Source organism: Halyomorpha halys, unplaced genomic scaffold, assembly GCF_000696795.3.
Source record: "Halyomorpha halys isolate HHAL.00 unplaced genomic scaffold, Hhal_1.1 Scaffold677.1, whole genome shotgun sequence".
Taxonomy (NCBI): domain Eukaryota; kingdom Metazoa; phylum Arthropoda; class Insecta; order Hemiptera; family Pentatomidae; genus Halyomorpha; species Halyomorpha halys.
This window is the reverse complement of record NW_027104651.1, coordinates 548886-562647: the sequence shown is the minus strand read 5'-3', so window position 1 is coordinate 562647 and position 13762 is coordinate 548886. Positions and strand designations below refer to the sequence as shown.

Here is a 13762-nt window from a genome sequence, read left to right as displayed (position 1 = left end):
TATATATATATATATATAAGTTATATAAATAGAGCATTCTTTTTATAAATCACGAAAGTAATTTCAACTTCAATACGAACTTGGGGACGTAAGTAGAATAGTAGGTATATTTTATTTATTTTATTTCATGTTCTACTTCAGAAACGTAAAACATCAAATTTTGAAATGTGGCTAAAATATTTTTTCTTCGTCGTTCATTAATAAAAATAATAAATATTATTATATTATGAAGATTTAAGAATAAAGAAAGATAAGAAAAGAAATGTTTAATAATAAATCTTTCTAAGGAAATATTTATTACTAAGCGAAACAAACATTTGCGGTTATGTCAGCTCAGTACTAACATGTTGAGGAAAGTAACCATCAAGAGTGATGGTCGATTTATAAACATTGAAATACACATGACTCCACCAAGGAAATAAGATAAAGCCTCTGTCTTAATTTCTACTATTGGTTGGTCTTGAGGAAAACGAAGAGAAAGATATAAATGAGGTCGGATAGAATTCCTCATCTCATCTATGTAAACAATATTGTTATATTGGAGGAAAGCGGATATCTCAGATATCATAGCGTTTATTTGAATATTTCAACTTAAAAAGAAATAACATTACATAATTAATTAAAAAGAAATAACAGTTATTTCAGAATATGCACGTAGTTTTTAATTAGAATTATTTATTCATATTATTGATAGAGTAATTTACGTAGGACTTGTCAAAGCCTTACAAAGTAATTAACGTACGAACGGAAAATTAATTTCTAAGAGTTAGCATGGTTCAGTGATATCCGAGAAATATGCAAAAAGTGAAAAATTAATGTTCAGTAATTCTGAAGCACATGAGAGTCACGAGGAAAGAAAACCGTATATGATACACTGGAGTTGATAGAAAAGTATCAAAAAAAAAGTTAACGAAGAAACAAGCGAAAACACAATGTCACACATAGTAACAAAACTAAAATTTGGACCACAAAAGATTCAATAAATATATCTACAGCCTGCATATGATGAGCACTTTGAAGAACACTTTATCTCAATAGGAAACCCTGAAACATTGATCACAGCGCTATTTATTCATTGTATAACCTCAGGGAAGCAGAGGAGATTTTTCACTTCCTCGCGGGCTGTCCGCTCCAGAGAGAACTGAAAAGAAACAAGTTTTATATAACCTCGAAAAGTGAGGTTGAACATTTATTGAACGGAGAGATCTATAACTTGTAATATAATTATGTAAACAGAGCAATAACTTTTAAATCTGATAACTCATAGATCTCAAGTGGTAGTCTTCAATTATTTGTCTTATTTAGGTTTTTCCTTCCTTTTAAAATAAATTCAAGGTTATGCGTATTTCTTTAGGTCACATGGGCTGATGGGATACACCAAGTCAAGCTTTTTGTAAATTTGTTTATTTTTTTGTCATTTTGTATTTATGATAAGAAAACAATTACTTCATTCACTTACTAAAAGGCGCTGTGATTTTCTCCGACTGGTGAAACGGCCAGAATTTTTCATAAACATACAATTTTCACACGGCAACGCTATTTTCTATTAAAATTAAAAATCATCTCAAATCGAATTCCGTCTACTAATCTCTCTCACGTCTTTTACTATTCAACGCAGTTTCCTTTACACACTTATATTTCGAAATTAAAGCTCAAAGTTGGGGCTTAGTGTTAACATTGTCAAATATAAATTTTAGTAAGTTCCATCCACTACTTTGGCTTAAGAATACGCAGATTTATTTTACTCCATAGGTCTATAAAACGAAAACGACTTGTCTCACTCACAATAACTCGGGGATTGGTGTAGTAAATTTTATCAACTTACTCTGATCCCAACTCCCCGGTTCGGGCTATAGTACGGCTGTTAAAGATTTACTCTGTTATAATTATTACTCTGTAACGCTTATCAATCGTAAACTCCTTCTGGACAACTCCCAAACTAAAAAATGTTGCTACCCTTTTACAAGGAGAAAACATGGCGGTAGAGCGTGATCTTGATCAAATCATCTCCTTGCAAAACCATCAGTCCAGAAGCGAAAAAAAACTCCTCCAAATATATTGAACCCAGCGAGGCTTGTAGCGGTATAATTTTTTATTTTATTTTTAGAACGAATTTTCATCTTATTTTCAAACGACAAATAATTACCCTTCAAATATAGATTAAATTACATACACAATAGAACTATACAGAAAAAGAAATAGTTTAAAAGAGAACATAAAGAGTTCAAGAAAGGAATTATATTAACTCATGTACTTAGCAGAATGTTTTTGTAACTTTTTGTTTTTGTTTTTTTAAAATAATTTATTTATTGATATTTACAACTGTATACACATATATACAACAAGTAAATTTGCTGTAGGTGACATAGTAACATGATAAAAACATATGGAGAATCTACCCACTAATAGAACTCCAATAACATTTCTAGAGAAGAAGATCTCGAGGCCATCTTCTTTTCAGGCGCCTAGGAGGATTATTAGGTAATGAAGGAGAAGCCAGATTAGAAACAAGTGGATTTGGGTGGTTGAGAAGTTTATTATGGAAGGAACGGTATCTGGTTCTGGCCAAATCGGCAACATATGGAATATTGAGGTCCTGATGGATGACTTGATTTGTGACAAAGTAATGAGCATTAAGGATTTTGGACTGTAAGGATTGGATTCTGGAGGAATTTGATGGTTTAGTGGAGCCCCAAAGCTCAACTCCGTATGTCCAGATAGGCCTTTTGTAACTGTAAATTTATTTTAACAGATAAGAAGATTCTGCAATAAGTAATGAAAAAATTTATCAGAATAAAAAAAAAACTGAATTCTATACAAATTTTATTTATTTATTTACTTTTGAATGTTAATACCATATCAATTACTATTGCTTTATGGATCGGGTACGAATGACCGAGGTGTGTTCGTGCTTTAAGCATCAAAACAACTAACCAAGATACATAAATACTTACGAATTAACTCCCAAGTGAACAAAATTGGATAGAAAAAAAGGATGGCAGATAAATCCCATAATTCCCATCGACTATTTCGATGAATGCGATTACAGACTCAAACTGAAACATTGGAAAAGTTTAGCAAAGTTGAAGCTGAACTGTAGAAATTTTAAGGGTATAAATGTACTTTAATAGGATCAAAGGCGACTTTGTTTGTTCAATTGAATACTGGTTCAACTTTAATCGAACCGTTAAGCCCTATTGAGATTGGACTCAAATAGTAATTGAAGGAAATTAACTATGAGCGTAGTAATCGATAATTCAAAGTGTATAACGTACTAATATGATATTATTATCATTTATTATTTTTTTTTGGAAACAATTTATTTATTGATATTCACAACTATATTAAAAATATATAAAAAAATAGAATATGATGTGAGTTGTATTACAATAGCAAGTCTTGTGACAAAATGAGCAGCATTAAGAGATTGTCAGAAGGATTTTGGATTGTACGGATCGGATACGAAAAATTTTGGTAGTTCAGTTCAGCCCCAAAGCTCAACTCCAAAAATCCAAATAAGCCTCATTGTGGCCATTTAAGTGAGTCTTTTGTAATTAGTTGGAAGTTTGTAACAGTCTGGTTCGGCGAGCAGTTTCCTGTCTCTCCAGTCTTGTATCAGGATTCCAAGTTTTTAGACGTTTGTCGAAATTTGGTTCTAGAAAGCGGATTTGTTCTACAGGAATACGTGGAATATTATAAAAGGATACAGAAGAGCAGGATGCTATAGGTTTACGAAGACGGACAAAGATGTTTTGTAGTAATTTATGTTAATCCTCCACTTTCTATGCTATTCTTTAAGGGTTGTGATACAGGAATTGGAGGGTTTGGGATACAATGGATGAGCCATTATACACTGATAGCACATGCGTCATCAGCATACTATTTTTAGAGGAATGTCACATTAGAAAAAGGAAAGGAATTAAAAACTTTTAGCAGTAGTGTAAAAAATAACTTCCGAGACAGGTTTTACTTGAAAAACAAAATACTAAAAAAAAAAAAAAATCATTCGAAAATATCTTATTTCATTAGATATTGTCTTCAATTTAAAATCCAGACTTATTATTTAATTAGCAGTCTATTAAACAACAAGATGCAAAACTAAATCGAAGTCCTTTATCGCTAGCTAACAGTAAATTCGTCGGCTGCTCCTACGCCTACGCTAGTCTCATTGAAGTGAAAAGTCGTCATCTTCAAATTTGTTTTATTACTCGTTCTGCAGCAAAAAATGCTATGGTGCGAAAATCAGCTATCATAAAGAGCGCAGTAAGTTCAAAAATAATGCTAAATATTTTCATATTTAGTCTAACTGTTGCATTATATATTTTTGTCTCATTCACTATTTATTTTTTCTGATGACAAACCCATGAATGCAAAATTCAGCTACATAAATAATGCGGTAAGTGAAAAACGCTATGAATTATAAGACAAAAGTTTATTATGTCCAAATGAAAATGATTATCTATATCCCCACAATCTAAAAAGAATAAGGGGGTTCAGCACTTAAAATAGAAGAAATGTTTCTTGAACAACAGTTTTGCAAGGAGTATTATTATATCCGAATATTTACAAAAAAACACTGGTTTCTTTCACTGTTGATCTTCCATACAAAATTCAAGAGTCAAATTATTACATTCAGAGAAAATACGACAAAAGTAATATTTTAGTAAATTTTCGTATTGTAGATAACATATACAAGAAGAAATAAGACGAAATAACAAAATATATTTATAAGTTAAAACACAAACAACCTAAAATATCTTTTCCATGCACGAATGGTGCAGCAAAGGACTCACAAATCAGAAGAAATCAGACAGGATGGATTCTATGTCAGGACTAAGTATGGGAGGAAATATAGGACTCTTACATCAGTTATAAGTGCCGAGAGCCAGCTGGAACAAAACACCCATAAGCCAGGATTGGAAACACAGGCTCATATTGGAATATCAGATCCATGTATTCCAATCCAGTGTCGTATACGAAGCATTAAATCCTCTATTATAAGAGGTGTGCTTTCCATATAAAAAGGGGTTGTTACAGACTTACTGGATCACATCTGACATTTTATATACTGCATAAAATATATACTTTAGAAAGCACTAAATATTTTAGGATAATTAAACTGGGATCTTATGTAATTACATTACTTGATGGTTTAAACAAAAATTACTAGAAGAGTTTAAACATTTAACTTGTGTGACATGACCAAGGAGATGCTTCATTGCACCAACAATAATCAAAATTTTCTTAGGATGCCGTCTTTTGACGGTTCAAAATTGATCTGTGATAGTGCCAAATTTACTAAAGCTTTTTTTTCAAATAAAACAATCAGCCATAAGGAAACCAAATAAGTGGGAGTAGAGAAGGAGACTTCACCTATTATTAATTGTTTAACCATAAAATCTTTTGTCAACCTACTGTTTTGCCTTACCTCGGTTATCTATGGTGTCTATAGTCTCGGCTATTGTGATATAGCATGATATGCATCTGTTGGTTACTGTATCCATATAATTTGTCATAAAAACTTCTATTAATCTTACAAAGGTGATTCAAGACTGAAAGAGGTGATGATAATGATAGACTTTTGAGTCTACCCGGCCGGCCGAACAAATTACATCAAAATTTGAAAAATAGAGAATTATCTATTAATCGAGCATTGAGCATTCTGAGCAATGTACAATGAAATAATTATAATATTCTATACACAACTTCCATAATTTCATAATTACGATTGTGAAGATCTAAATAATATTATAATGTTATATAACATTTCCATGATCTGTTACAGGGAAGGAGAAGTGAGGATGGAGGTGGTGGAGGTCTGCCAGCTGCTAGAGGGACACGAGAAGCTAGCCGAGACACTCAACCACTTGGACACCATTGTTACCCTAATAATTCCATTTCTCATCATAGTCAGCCTCAACACTCTCATATCCAGGTTAGTAATATGCGATAACAGCACATAGTAGTAAGCAAACTTTTATCATTATGTATAAAACGAAAAGAAATTCCGATGAAATAGAATCGACTATAAGTTTTAGACATGAGATTTGTCCTCCTTTTTACCAAAACACTTCTTAAATTTTACAAACGGGTATGATACAATAACTAAAAGTACGGTACAAGCAGTACCTCAGATGGAAGAATGACATGCATTCAGAAGCTATGATTATTGTTCATGAACAAACATAATTTAAATTCCTAACAAATTTAAAATAAAACAAAAGCTACTTCTTATTTCTAAAGGGTTTTGAAAAGTAGCAACGGACAAATGTAAGAAAAAAAGCTATACAGAAAAAAATTTGATTACTAGTAGAAAATGGTTTTTAATATGAAAACTGTCGATATACCGGTCGAAAGATTCAGTTCCAGGTAAGATTAGCTAATAGCAAAGCTGGGCTATACTGGAAGAACATTAGGAAACAAGGACAGTTAAAAATGTTCTTAAAAGGGCCTTGTACTAAAATAAGAGGGACGCTTCTTCGTATAGACCAGATGATCTTAAGGTGGGCTGCAGTACAGTACATAGGAGACAGTCGGATGAATAAACATATCTTTAATATGAGATTAACAGTCACTAATCTGCAGGGAGGATGACGAGGCTAATCATGAACAAATGTAATGAATTGGCTAGATACGGTTCTTCATCATGGACAGTAAGCTTTCTGAAACGATTAAACCGTACACAATATCTAAATATCTGGCCTGTATTAAACAAACTAAAGAACGGTACACGGTGGCCAGGGTGCACTTATGCCCGTCCAAAAAACAAATAATCAAATTTTGTACATAAATGAAAACAAAATATATTTATAACAAATTTTGGTAATTTTCGAACGTTTTTGTAAACTTAGTTAGTAAAGGGCAAAAATAAATCCTGGATCAAAGAATCCGAAACAGTTATACAATAAATAACCTTTATAATTAGATGTAGTGAATTAATTATTTAAGGTAATTATTTTTAATTAAAAAGTGGTAAATTTATTAAATGTTGTATGCATAAGGTGAATAGTGTAAATTTGTCTGATGATGGGGTGATAGCCCTGAAACGTAGTTTATGAATTATTATAAAAAGGAATATAATTGAGGAAGAGTACTTTCATTCTACATCTAATTAATTATGTTAATGAAATTCATCCAGAGCCTGTAACATTATTAATGTTATTGTTAATTTTTCATATTTTATTAAAATGCATTGAAACATAATTAAAACCATAAAAATTTTATTCTAGTTACTTGTGATAAACACCAATGGTTTACAACTGAAAATTATGGCCAACGATTTTTGTCATTTTAAATTGGCTATTACCCCCATTGTACAACACTATTATTACTATTTGCTTTGGTTAAAACGCTACTGAGATTATTGAAGCTATAAAGAGAATTTGCACTTTGAACTTGTTTCAGAAATTAAATTTATTAGCTTCATATTCAACATGAAATGCATTATGGTCCCATAGCCATAGCTTTGAACAAATGGGACAAAGCAAATAGCTATAATTATTTTGTATCGGACGAGTCTGATATATTTACTCTTTCTTTCTTTCTTTATTTATTATTAATTATTCGTATTTTAAGTCAATTTTCTTAATTCTGTAGTTTAAACTATTCAGTTACCATTTCGAGTTTTTCAATGATTTGAATGAATACTTAGAAAGATAATACTGCACTTGATTTTGACAGCTAGTTTATTATTCTTCGAAAAAATCTATTATAATTAAAAACAGAAAAAAATTTAGATATAATGATTTTTTAGTAGGAACACTAGAGCCCACGTCACCAAGGAACATTTTTTTTCTAACCTCTAAAGTATATTTACGATCTAGTTACAATATATACAGACTTAATTCTAAGACATAAATCTTAGTACATACAATAAATACAAATACCCTTCTGATGCCTTATAAGGAGGGGAACTTGGTCCCCTGAAGGTGAGGGTCACAATATTTGTCGGGGAGCCGACAGCCGAGTGGTACCGAGGAAAAAAAATTTTTTTTACCTCCTACATTTTTTATTTACAATAGGGGTATTCATGATGTTGTGTTAAATGTTAAATGTTTTACCATGTTAAATGTTATAACTATAAGATTGTGAGCAGCCCTATTTGAAGTCATGTTAAACGTTAAATGCATAAAGAGCCCCTAGCGGATTTTCTCAGCAACTTGTTGTATAAGCCTTTATGTTTATAACCTTCCTTCCAGACCCTCATGTTATTGTTTACTTCAGTTTTGATTTAAGTAATTTATTACAACATGCCTAGAGTGAGTGAAAAGTGGAATTTGTGTGAAAGTTTAGCTTATGAAATGAAAAAATAACTTTATTCTGGAACATATGTCCCCTAAGAATAATTACATGGTTCATATAGTGAGATTTTTATCTGGCGAGCGTTTACAAATTTTCAGATAGTATAATGAAATTACATTGTTTTTTTTCTCAAATGTATCATTAAAATTATCCATTCTGGTTTAATAACAGGGATATGAATACCACAAATACACGAAAGAACTGAGCTGTCACAACAAAAATGGCGGCGATCTCAACTGGTCTATTGTGTGACGTCATTCTCCATTTAACAGACCAAGTAACATACTCTCAGCCATGTTAAATGTTATTTCGTTTTACCACGGTAAAAGAAGGCAATTTTTTTCGATTTAACATGAGTTTTTCCATTTAACACGCTTTAACATGTTAAACCAAAGATCATGAATAATATCTAAAAACCTAAATCTAACACATATACCACCTAAATCTAACTTTGTCCCTTCCTTTGCCACATGGCATTATATAGGAGTGGGTTCCAAGGAAGAAATGCCTTACCGCCTCTTTTTATAGTCATGACGTCACAGGCATATATTGACGTCACATACCTCTAATTACGTCTCATGGCGTCACACACAACCCTCTACCCACCCAGTTAGTTGAAGAAAGGAAACTTTCAATTATGAAGTTCAATTTTTCCATCCATAAAAAAACATTAAGTTAATTGAATGGTATCTCCTATAACGAGGTAGTCCTATTTTTTAAATATTTTATAAACTAATGAAAAATCAATAATTCCAAAATGTTAGATTAGGTTCCTTTAACTTAGAGGTTTCGTCCATGTTTCAAGCTTTCCTTCACCGAAGTTCCATCTACTTCTAGTAAAACGATTGATTGCAAATAAACAAAAACTAATATTATTTTTTTTCTAATTTATAATTTGAGAAAAAAGGGTATCTATAATGCTTAAGGATAATGATTATAATAACTAATGAGACAGGCAAAGCTTTTGGATAACATAAAACTTATGATTGTGCCTACTGACAAAAAAAGCTAGAAGTATTTTTTGACCACAAAAAAGTACCTGCCATACTAGCAGAGGGGAACTAAATTATGAGATTTAAGGAAGAAATAAAACTAAGGATATTTATGTTCATTATGTATACATATTCCTCATATTGTATTATGTATTAGTTTTGTTTGAAATAAGAAAATTAATAAGAGGGTAAAAAAATAGATACAAATAATTTTCAGTTTGAATTTTTTTAAAGTCTATAAGAATTTATGCGTGCGAAATGCATTTATTATTTTCTAATTTCTATTTTTTTAAAATACCCTTATGAACCATCGATTTAAAAAACAATTTATAATAATAACAAATTATGTTATTAGTTTAAAAAAATAAAATATTCGTTCATTATTCATTTAATCTGAAAAATAAAAAAAATTGAAAATAAAAATTCTTTTAATAGTTTCAGTGAGAAATATTGTGCTAAAAATAGTAAATGCCTCATAACTCCACAAGGACTCGGACCTGCAACACGAAGAGTTATCAGAACCCATACCGACACTTTCGATTTCTCACATTTAATTATTTCAGCTCCTCCTCTCGCAGTTCTCTAGCGGCTATTCCTACTTCACATTTTCAATACAATACTCTGGCAGCTAGAAAATTTTTTTTTCTACCATAAATCATTTTTCATGCTCACTAACTGCTATTCCTACTTCACATTTTCAATACAATACTCTGGCAGCTAGAAAATTTTTTTTTCTACCATAAATCATTTTTCATGCTCACTAACTGGCCTTTCATTGAAGTCCCCCTGTTGACTATATTATTATATAATGTATTCTTTCTCTAACTTATGTTTTTCTGATACTACATTTAGAAATAAGCTGGAACCTAGAAATATCGTAACGCCTCTTAAAATTCATCTCAACTGAAAATAATAGATGGTACATTTACTGTTTTATATTCCAGGTTTCGACACAATCTGTTCCCTGATGAAAGGAGGGATAATTTAATTTATCCATTCGCTTCCACATATAATTAATTATTGCATTTATTTTACAAAAACCATTATCCTGAAAATTAAAGATTTTCCATCTCTATAAGTACTTTCAGAACACTGATAAGGATAAAAGAAATACTTATAAATTTGTATACTTTTATGAATAGTTTTTGTTTTTCTAATACATTTTCTGGAGTTCCGTCTACTTAACAGAACCACCAACAACGGAACTAAAAGCCCATAAGCGGATAAAGGAGGCAGTATGTTGTGACAGTATAATGCTGACTGAACCTCTCACTCACCTTCATAGAAATCCTCGAGGTCGGTTTTACCCACTACTAGTATGTTACAAGTCCGAGTAGAATAGTTTACTTTTTGAAGTAAATTCCTAATGGAACACAAAAATTGTGAGAAAAATAGTCGAAACGAATTGAATATGTAAAAAAAAAATCATGATTTAGCGATATTTTTTCTACTAAACCCTATCGTTACAGGTGACGAAACTTTCACAACGGGTTTTTCACAATAAACAGATATTTAAAAAATAATGAATGCATTGTCCAAACTGCGAAAATTCAGATAACTATCTTGTTTCTTTTTGTTGTTTGGCTCTAGGTCTGGTGAGACCACAATATACGCTCATAGGTACTATGAAATACTAAAGCACAGGCAACTCACAACCAGAGAAGGGAAATGTTGAGCAAAGGCGTAAGTATTCTCCACGACCTGCCAAACCATCACTCTCCTGCAACTGTTTCAATGGAATCTAATCACAGATCCTCCCAACAGTTTGGAACAGCAACCAGTAAATAACACCTGCTTCCGGATTTGAAATAACATTGGGCCCCAAGGCGATTCAGTACCTGCGTCCAAATGAAAGATGAAGACATGACGGGAACTGGTATTCCATGGTCATAAAAAAACTGTGACAGCGTCTTCGCAAATCCATCGACCGAAATGGCAATTATGTAAACAATTAGATAAATTTCCAACCTTTAATGTGATATGAATATTATAAAAAGTAAATATTAATTTTATTTTAATTTCTGGTATTATCCACATATATTACTAGATTTAAAACTATTGATTGTATACATTTACAACTATGTGGCCATTTACAACTCGCATGAAGGTCCTCCTTCAAAATTAGCGTGATATATTCATATTCAAATAGTTAATAATTAAATATCTTTTTTGCAAAATAATGATTTAATATTTAACGTAACGTAAAAGTTGTCATAGAAAATCATATGTACAGGGTTGGCAAATAAGTCCTTTCGGTTTTTGTATTCATGTTTTGTTTATATTACGTCACATTTTTCTGATGCAATTAATCCCAATAGAGGATTGTTGATCCTTTCGTAATATATAAACAGTTATGTTTATTGACACTTGTTAAGATTAGGTCAGTATTGTGTTTGTGATGCAGCTGAGAAGATGGACGGAAATATCACGCATTATAGGAATACTTTGCTTTATTACTTCAAAAAATGAAAGTGAGCTGCAGAGCAACATAAAAAAATATGCAGGGTTTATAGGGATAATGCCTTAACAGAGCGCACCTGCCAAAATTGGTTTGCCATGTTTCGAGCAAGGAATTTTGATATTAACGATGCACCGCGACCTAGTCGCCCACAAGAAATTGAAACCATTGATGTTAAGGCGTTAGTAGATCAAAATCCATCCCGATCAGTGCGGGACATTGCAGAGGTCCTAGACGTATCACATACAAGCGTAGAAAATCATTTGCGGAAGCTCGGCTACGTTTCTAGGCTTCAAGTTTGGGTCCCCCACTCTCTGACCGAAGCGAATTTGATAACACGCATTTCCATTTGCGTTTCACTGCAAAAACGTCAAGAAAGCGATCCATTTCTTAAAAGACTTGTGACAGGGTATGAAAAGTTGATTATCAATGATAATATGGTACGAAAAAAATCTTGGCAACGAACTACCTGGAACCACATCTAAAGCGGGATTGCACCCAAAGAAGATAATGCTTTCTGTATGGTGGGATTTCAAGGGTGTGATTTTTTATGAGCTGAGATGTCACAAGAAATGGATGAATCGATTAGAAGAAAGAACTGGCAAATCGAAAGGGTGTCGTCTTCCATCATGACAACGCTAGGCCCCACACTTTGTTAGTCCCCCCAATAAATTGTTAGCCCTAGGATGAGATATTTTGCACCACGCTCCCTATTCACCGGATTTTGCTCCTAGTGACTACCACTTATTCCAGTCTCTACAAAATTCCTTAAGTGGAAAACAGTTTGAAAACGAACAGGGTGTCACCTTGATCACTTTTTCGCAAATAAACCACATTCTATGAACATGGGATTATTCAGCTGTTGGATGGAAGGTAAGGTAATCGAAAATATTGGACATTACATTGTAAATTAAAATAAATATTCTGTACAAAATATACATAGTTTTCTTTCACTCAAAAAAAACCGAAAGGACTTATTTGCCAACCCTATACAACCGAGCCCGATAACTCAAACAATCGTCGTATGCTAATATCCCTCCACCGAAACCCGACAGAACCTGTACTTTCATTTTTACTTATAAATTATTCTTTAATTAATTTAGTTTCCTCACACCGAAGATGGAGAAGCTTTTTATTCATGCAGATACTTAAAAATATTAATGTCTATAAAAAATAACGCGGTAATCCATAGCTTCCCTATTTTAGTTAAATGCTGAGGAAGCTGTGCTGACCTAACTCTTGGCGGACTTTTATTTTTAAATAATGATTAAAAACTTGCAACCTTCTTGCTATAATTAAAATGGAACGGTAGTAACTATATATTGTACCATACAAACCCTACCTTATAAGACTCAGTCATCAAGAATTAATCATGCGGACAACTCACCTGAAATAAAAAAAAAAATTTTAATTCAAATTATTAAACAGTTTACTAAAATAATTACCAAAACCAAAGTATTTTTTCATGTTACAAGTTATTTATGATGAAGATAAATATTAATAAAGTAATTAAAAAATAATTAATAGGTTAAGGATGACAAAGCACATCAGACGATGAGAACGAGACACAATTCAAGCTGACAGCTACATTTGGTATGAACAAGGGACAATTCATGGTGACATAGCACAATATAAGGTGTGAACAGGGCACAATTCAAGACGACATAGCACAATATAAGGGGTAAAAAAGGTATTTAAGGAAGCATAATTTAATGAAGCATGGCACAACACAATGTGAGAAAAACGCACAATACAAGGTGAATTAGCAAAAACATGATGTGAGAAAAAGCCACAATTCAAGGAAGCATGGCACAACATAATGTGAGAAAAAGCCCCAATTCAAGGAAGCATGGCACAACATGATGTGAGAAAAAGCCACAATTCAAGGAAGCATGGCACAGCATAATGTGAGAAAAAGCCCCAATTCAAGGAAGCATGGCTCAACATAATGTGAGAAAAAGCCACAATTCAAGGAAGCATGGCACAGCATAATGTGAGAAAAAGCCCCAAT

The 13762-nt window shown here is 32.2% G+C and overlaps 2 protein-coding genes across 2 annotated transcripts in view; one reads left to right on the top strand and one right to left on the bottom strand.

Moving 5' to 3' along the window:
• Positions 1 to 13762, bottom strand: part of LOC106685289 (protein furry) — a 290462-nt gene that overhangs the window by 66250 nt on the left and 210450 nt on the right. The gene's annotated exons all lie outside the window — the stretch shown is intronic.
• LOC106685288 (FMRFamide receptor) overlaps positions 1 to 13762 on the top strand; it is a 203057-nt gene that overhangs the window by 64695 nt on the left and 124600 nt on the right. Inside the window, exon 3 of the mRNA XM_067046001.1 lies at positions 5786 to 5935. Coding sequence (XP_066902102.1) covers positions 5786 to 5935 — 150 coding nt within the window. The remainder of the gene's footprint in view (positions 1 to 5785; positions 5936 to 13762) is intronic.